The sequence below is a fragment of the Scardinius erythrophthalmus genome (genome assembly GCF_964197995.2).
Source record: "Scardinius erythrophthalmus genome assembly, chromosome: 21".
Classification (NCBI taxonomy): domain Eukaryota; kingdom Metazoa; phylum Chordata; class Actinopteri; order Cypriniformes; family Leuciscidae; genus Scardinius; species Scardinius erythrophthalmus.
Window position 1 is genome coordinate 24216167 of NC_138241.1, and position 7951 is coordinate 24224117.

Genomic DNA, 7951 nt, shown 5'->3' on the forward strand with positions numbered 1-7951 from the left:
AAGCGAATCGATGCAACTTTCCACACTTTTTAGTATATGTAAATAGATCTGATCTCCCATTGAGAGTAAATTTACTTATTAGACCAACCTTACAATGTACTTGCTATAGTAATGTCGTTCACCGATTACGGACTTACACCCCCACTCAGTTTCCCAGACCAACTCAGAGCCCCCAAAATAAAGAGACCTCATTTTCTTCTTTACGAACATTAGCGTCAATATATTTTTTAATAAAAACCCAGGCTGTATTTATTTGACCAAAATGTAGTAAAAACTAATATTGTGAAATTTTATTACAATTTAAAATAATGTTTCTATTTCAAAATGTAATTTATTCCTGTGATGGCAAAGCTGAATTTTCGGCATCATTACTCCAGTCTTCAGTGTCACATGATCCTTCAGAAATCATTATATGTTGATTTACTGCTCCGGAAACATTTCTTATTATTAATGTTGAAAACAGTTGTGCTGCTTGATATTATTGTGAATACAATTTTTTTTTTTTTCAGGATTTCTTGAGGAAATAGAAAACCTGAAATCTTTTGTAAAATTATAATTCTATTTACTGCCACTTTTTATCAGTTTAATGCATCCAATGCTGAATAAAAGTATTAATTTCTTAAACTAAATGTTATAATATTAAAACAATACGATCAATGCATTTGTGTGAGGGTATCAAATTTATTTTCTCAAGACACACTTGCAGTTCAACAATCTATACAAAATATCACAAAAAAAGAGAGAAAACATTGACTGGTTCTCAAACAAGATGATTTAAAGAGCACCCACAACCCCCCTGTGTCCAGGGTCGATCTCTCCCTCTCCCTCTCTCAATAAACATATCCAGAGCACAGCCTTATAAAACATCCAGAAGGGATTCAGTCACAATGGCCCTAAGCATCTTCAGGTTTGTCGGCTGGTGGACCACATGGCTGCAGCATCTTCTCCATCAGGTTAAAGCGGACCCGAGCCTTGCTCTCGTTCTCAGCGACGGCGAAGTAATTGAGAAGGTCAAAATGGCCCATGTAGGAGCAGTACGAGTCTCTGTGCTGGTTAACTAGCCATTCCCATTTGCTAGTGTCTGCGTGGCCCGTGCCGATGTACTTCGACTGCAGATGCTCCAGCTGACTGTGGATGTTGTAACGGTCTGTCATCTTCGATTAGAAAAATCTGTTTCTGACACAAAGAAAGAAAATGAATAATAACTTAAACCTCTTCATAGGTATAAAAATTCATTTATTGCTATTCTTCAACACATTAGAACTCAAATAATACATTTTATGGTTCTCTCCAAAATACGGATTTGTTTTCAACAAAAGATGCGAGTTGATTTTTTGAGTTGAAGTCAAGTTGCTATAAATATTCGTAATACTTTCCCTGAGAAATTAGGCTATTTCATTCTCCGTTCCTATACAAAAACAAGTGGTGGTGGGGACTAAGTTAACGTTAATAACAACTTAACTTGCAAGTTAAAGCACAGTAAGAAAATAGTTTAGATCATGAAGAGTTGCTCGGAAAGTCGGAAAGCAAGAGTTATTCAGTCTGATCAAAACAAATGAAAACCATTAGTTGTACTACGTTTTGGACATTGAGTAACGTTAGCCTATATTTGCTGTTAAGCTAATTTAGCTGAACGGATTACATTATTTTCTAATCAAATTTCTAATTAAACAACAACACTGTTGTTGGTTATTATTTACAAACACTATTAGTGTACTTACCTATGGTAAAAAAGGAGAAAGATGTGAGAAAAGTAAACGAACGGATCCTTTAACAGTAATCGTTCTGTTAGCTCAGTTCAGTTGCTGTGCGGGAAACAAACAGGCTGTAACAGGAGCGGAAGGAGTTACTCAGATATCTGTCGGTGTGGAAAATACTGCCGTAGACAGAGTTCCGCTCTGATGAACCGCAGGCGTTGGAAGTCCTGATCACTCTAAAGGGGTTTATTATTGTGATAAGGAGTAGCTGATTATCCCCCTAATTACACGGCTACATGAACATTAAATATTGATTTCACGGCTACATGGACATGAAATATTGATTTAAGTTTATATTATATTATATTATTATCTTACTTGACTATCGAAAAGATTCCTCTAGGAAAAATAGTCACTGGGTGGAAAAAACAGTCAGCCTAGCAACAGGGTGAACATTTCAACGATAATAAAAAATGATACATCAGGCATATCATTTATTTCAAATCAGTTTACTTTTTCTGTTGATTAGTTATCTAGCATAATTAGGTTACGAGGTAACAAATCTTCTATTTTGTCCATCTTCTGACAGCTTCTGACAAAGGTTGCATGCTCCCCATATAGCCTATATTAAAAGTAATGCCCTCCCTGGCAATTTCTATAACAATCAGTAGTTATTTTGATTCAAGAAAGCTGATGAACTATTTTAACTTACCTTGATATGAAAAGACCTCAGAGTGATACAAGAAACATAAGAGTACTCATTAACCACATTAGCCTTTTTTATTTTTAAGAGCAGACACGGCCATAACTTGAATGTGCAAGGCAGTGTTATTCGCGTCCAGTTATTTTACCTGTACAAAAACAGCCCATTATGCTATTTGTTCTAATATTGTTTCATTATTTATATTAATTTATTATCAAAATTATAATCACACTGGTTTGTAGAGCAAATAATTTTACCATTTACTGCACTTTGTTATCCTTTTAGTTATTTACCTAGCGGCTAATGAATCTGAAGTCTCGGAAAGTCACATTCACAGAAAATAGCCTACTTCTGTTTTGCAAAGTAAGGTGGTCAGAGTCCAACAGTGTTTTTCAGAGGCCTTGGTTCAGGAAATATTTGTCATTTTTCCCACAGGTTTAAAAAAAAAAAAAATCTAAAGAGTTATAAGCCATGAACCACAATGTACGAGGTGATTCACATTACAAACTTTGCGCTATAGAGTTCTTGGTGCGATTGCTTGTTTTAATTGTGTGATTGGTTGAGATTTTTCCAGAATCATGGGTAATGTTAGCCTAGAAATCTAGACGCACCCTAGCGGCAGCAAAATGTATTTCGCAGCCAGGGTAGTATAGACACTCTCAATAAACCTTCTAGCTACAAAAACCCAAATTGGGTCAGGCCAATCACGTCGTGTATAGAGTAGGCGGGGGCGGGCTTAACAGAGTTGGGACGGTTACCTGGCTGCTGCCACTTGAAAACAAAGAATGACGGCTGCTGATGGAGAACAACGGTCTTTCGAATCGGCTTTGGCCGCGACTCTGGAGGACTTGGAGTTAAGTTTTTCTTTGAGAAAAGAGCAAAGAACGGCACTTAAGTCATTCTTAAAAAAAGGAAGATGTGTTCGTCGGTTTGCCGGCCAGATATATGGCAAAAGTTGAATCTATCAACTAGCTCCGCTGTAGGGAAAACGCTCTGGTTGGTTGAAGCGCTGTCCTATTGCGTGCAGAGGGAATTTGAAAGACAGCCGTTTATCGGATTGAGCCGTGACCAAAGAGTATAGAAGCCCAAGAGGCGAAACTCTGTTGTGTTATGGGTAACAGTCTGTAGATGGCGCTGCGGAGGCGCGTCCGCCATTATGGACTGAAAGCTGCTGAAATCGTTAGCGCCAGTCAATGGCAAAATCCATTTTAATAGGCGTTTATAGTTCATGTGTGCACTTGCTAGATTGCACATCTTTTTTGTACCTTTCCGCCTGTAATAGGACATTCACAGATTGTTTTTGTTCTTCCCATTGAAACGTTCACTGTGTGCACTTTCACTGAAGATGTTGAAAAAACAAGTTAATATTTTTGTGATATTCTATGTAAAATATTTACTGTCTTTAGAAATGTTCATTTATAATTTTATTTATTTATTTATTTTTCCAAATCATATATATGGTGATGTTCACTAATTTCAAAATCAACATTTGAATAAACATCTTATTACTTATATCTTATTACTGTGTGTCTGCCTATAGCCTATATTATTTCATGAATTTCTGTTAGTCATATAACTAGGAAAATGCATAATAGAACATAAATATTGATAGATTAAAGTTTTGCAGTAATTTTATAATTTTATCTTTGCAAACCGTAAGTGGTAGGCTAATGAAGCCGATTCGGTGGGGGACATACCCTTACTAAAAAGTACTATAGGAATCTTATAGTATTTTGGGACAAAATATTATAGTAATCTTATAGGAATACTATAGTAATTTGGGACATACTACAGAAGTACGATAAGACTACTATATAAATACTGTAGCAGCTTTAAAATATTATAGAGGTATTACAGAAAATCACAGAAGTATGTTATGTTCTGTAATACCTCTATAATATCCTAGAGCCGCTATAGTATTTCTATAGTAGTCTTATAGTACTTCTATAGTAATATTTTGTCTCAAAATACTATTTTCCTAAGGGTAATTAGGCCATGCATAACCAACACATAGACGTATATTGTCTGTCATTTAACGTCATTTAACGTCGGTCATCCTCATTAATGTATTTTAAATTGTTTTCATATTGAGATATGACGGCCAGAAAAAATTAAGTTATGTTAAGTTTTTGTTATGTTAAGTTTTTCAGTGCCATTGACTCCCATTATTTTTCGGCGTTTTCCTTCAGTTTTCAGTCCATAATGGCGGCCGCGCCGTCACGTCATGGGGGCAACTGTTGCTATGGAGCGTTCTATTGAGTTTCGCCTCTTGGGCTTCTATAGACCTTATGCACCAGAGAAACAAGGGCGCCGCCATCTTTGGAAAATTGTCTTTTAACTTCCGTTTTGCGGTCGCTCTGTATATTTATATGGCATTTCTGTCCAGGAGTAATTAGCTTTTTAAGTGGATTTACTTAATGTAAAGTTAACGAAAGTTATCATGAGGACTGTAATGTTTAAAGCAGATGACTTAACAAATGTAAATCGACCGGGAAGATTTTAAAACGAGCCGTTCATTAATAAACACGCAAAACGCTGTGAAAATACAGACCGGAAGTCAAAAGACAATGAGCGCAGCGCTGAAAAGGGGCGGAGCTACATAAGGTCTATACTCTTTGCCGTGACTATGGTGAGTTTCCAGACCTAACATCTTGATGTAGGTCTGGCTTGCCAGGCTAGGGTAATGTTGTTTTCACCCGGAACACCTCCATTAAACATGATGGCTTCAACAAAAGCACATTGATTAACAACCCTGTAGCTTTCAGTAAGACTGTCTCATCTTAAATTTTATAAGTTATTGTTAAAAATCAATTCACGAGAAATGGAATGGAATTTTTACTTCCAGTACCAAACTGTTGCGCTCTACAGACTATAAAAAATGTGAACTTCTCAATGCTGCAAATTGACCAGTCAGAATCAAGTGTTCTAAAACATAATAAATGGTGATTGCTTTTTGAAGGAAATATGCTGATCTTGTTTGTATAATGATAAAGAAACGGCAGATTTACTGCACTGATTTTGACTACATTAAAAAACAATGGCTTTATTTCTTATGTTCAGTGTGGGTGTGCTGGTCACATCACACAGATGCTCTGCAAGGAAATACTTTCAGAAAGCAGACCTCTTTTCATTTTCAACGTTCAAAAAAAAGTATATGTGAGTCATCAAAAATGGAATCAGACACTTGAATGGGTTATGTTTGATCTCATTACTGTAATTTAAAGGAAATGACATGATCTCACTTCTACAGCCCATTTTTTTCAACAATCTGTCACTAATGGAGTTTGCCATCCACAATATCAGTGGTCAAACCCTTATCTTACTAGCAGCAGCAGTGGAAGAGAGAATGCTGCAAGTGCATAATAGAACTCGTCTTGTGCAATTTTCTGGGATTATACAACACGAGCTGTCTGTTAAAGAGCTCTTCAGATGGAAGTCATCTGTTGTGTGCAAACATCTACTAAACATCTTTTAAGAAGCTGTTTAACTCACATTATGAATGATAAATACCTTAAAGAGTGTCTAATGACCTCTAACAGGAAACATCTTATGGGACTGATTGCAGATCAGTAAATGGTCTATACATCTATTAGATGAAAACATGCACATTAATAAGACATCTCTGTAAAGTATGTGTGCTGTCAGGGATATTTGTGTTCTCTCTTACTGTATTTACAACCATGTGTCGTCTACTAAAAAAACAGTGATTATGATATGATTGGCTCTATGAATCACCAATATATTGTGATTTATTTTTTTATTTTTTTAGAAAGGAGAGATAGGAGTGCAGGCTTGTAAGAGCACTTGTCTTTTAATAATGCCAGGTGTCAGTGGCATTCGTGGATATGTGATAGCTGAGAACTGTACACATAAAAATAGCCCTGTTGGCACAAAGTTAACCGTTTTTCTTTTGTCCTCATAATAACATATGGTAGGTGGTGTGAAAATCACCAGTCTTTTGCTTTCTGACAGCCTCATTAATTTTAGCAGCACACCACAGGTTTGGAGAGGAAAAGAACTGATCTGTGCTTTCCAACTGCAGTACATTACAAATGACTTCTGACGATAAAACTATGTTACGTTTTGGCAAATTGGTGGCTAATTTGTATGAATTCATACATACCCCTAAACCTTAAAGGGTTAGTTCTCCCAAAAAAATAAATTCTGTCATCATAACTCACCCTCATGTCGTTACAAACCTTTAAAACCTTCGTCCATCTTCGGAACACAAATGAAGATATTTTTGATGAAACCCGAGAGCTTTCTGATCCCCCATAGACTGCAACGTAATTGCCACTTTCAAGGCCCAGAAAGGTAGTAAAGACATTGTTAAAATAGTCCATGTGACTACACTGGTTCAAACTTACTTTTGTGAAGCAACGAGAATACTTTTTGTGCGCAAAAAAAAAAAATCAACAATCTTTATTCAACAATTTCTTCTCTTCAGTGTCAGTCTCTGATGCTGTTCACGTTCTAATCACAGTGCAGCGCTTCCAGGTTATACGTCAGAATGCTGGTATTGGCCTGCTCCTGCATCAGCATCACACGCATGTGTCGTGGTTCTCACGTGAACAGCGTTGGAGACTGAGAAGAAAAGAGTTTTTTTAAGACGTTTTCATCTGCAATCGACATAATCCATGTCAAACTTTAATTATGCATTCATAGGTGGACAGTAACAAGGTAGATTTACTTGAGTACACTTTTTGAGCATCTGTACTTTACTTGAGTAATATTTTTCTGGAAACATTTTACTTTAATTTCACTACATTTGAAAGACAAATATCATACTTTTTACTCTACATTTCTATCACACTAAACTGCATTTGAGTGTGTTTAAAGTTATAATGTTATTCTATGTGCTAGTTTGTCTGTATGGGACTAGCAGTAAGCTAGATCAACATTAGAATAACACACTGATGATCATATTCTAACATTTCATCATGTTGAGCTATATAACACTGATTAGTTTTATGTACATTTGTTTCTGTCAAGTCACAGATGTGGAGCTCTCGGCATCTCGAAAACACCACACTGATATTGATCCTTGTTTTAGTTCTCCTTTTGTCCCAAAGTCTGCTTGCCATGGTTCATAATGTTTGAACGAAACAACAACAGCGTGAGCGTGCCGCTAGACATAACGCAGTTGTCCACGTCTGTCGCCATGGTTACTATGGCAGTACCAGCGGAAATCAGGGATAATGCGGATATTACGTCATGCAGGCGACATGTGAACAGGGACCAGCCATTATTTAAAATTGGGATTCAAATTCAAATCTTTGGGAACTTTTGGGATATTGTAAGTACACAACTGCAGGAAATATATCACACTGTGCAAGTGATTTTTGGATATTTTATTACAAAAATCTTACATATTGTAGCTTTAAGTAAAGATACATGGAGCAATCAACCCAAATGCTCATCCTTGGATTCATGTTTTGGACTTTTTTAATTAGGTTTCATACATGATCATACATGAGAGGAAAAGAAACAATCTTCCATTGCTGTAAAAATACTGCACCCTGAGGTCACAGTTAAATGCAAACTACAATGA

At 36.4% G+C, this 7951-nt stretch overlaps 1 protein-coding gene across 2 annotated transcripts; it reads right to left on the bottom strand.

Annotated features, from left to right (window-relative positions):
• Window positions 1–670: 670 nt before the first annotated feature.
• On the bottom strand, window positions 671–1844 carry sf3b5 (splicing factor 3b, subunit 5). Of its 2 annotated transcripts, none has more exons than XM_081351714.1 (2): window positions 1722–1844; window positions 671–1176 (listed from the first exon to the last, which is right to left on the bottom strand). In XM_081351714.1, exon 2 carries the CDS (start codon window positions 1152–1154, stop codon window positions 894–896), a length of 261 nt encoding a protein of 86 aa, XP_081207840.1. In that variant the 5' UTR covers window positions 1155–1176; window positions 1722–1844; the 3' UTR covers window positions 671–893. The 2 variants fall into 2 exon arrangements, with proteins under 2 accessions (XP_081207840.1, XP_081207841.1); XM_081351715.1 differs by having other exon boundaries at window positions 671–1170; window positions 1722–1835.
• Window positions 1845–7951: the final 6107 nt, after the last annotated feature.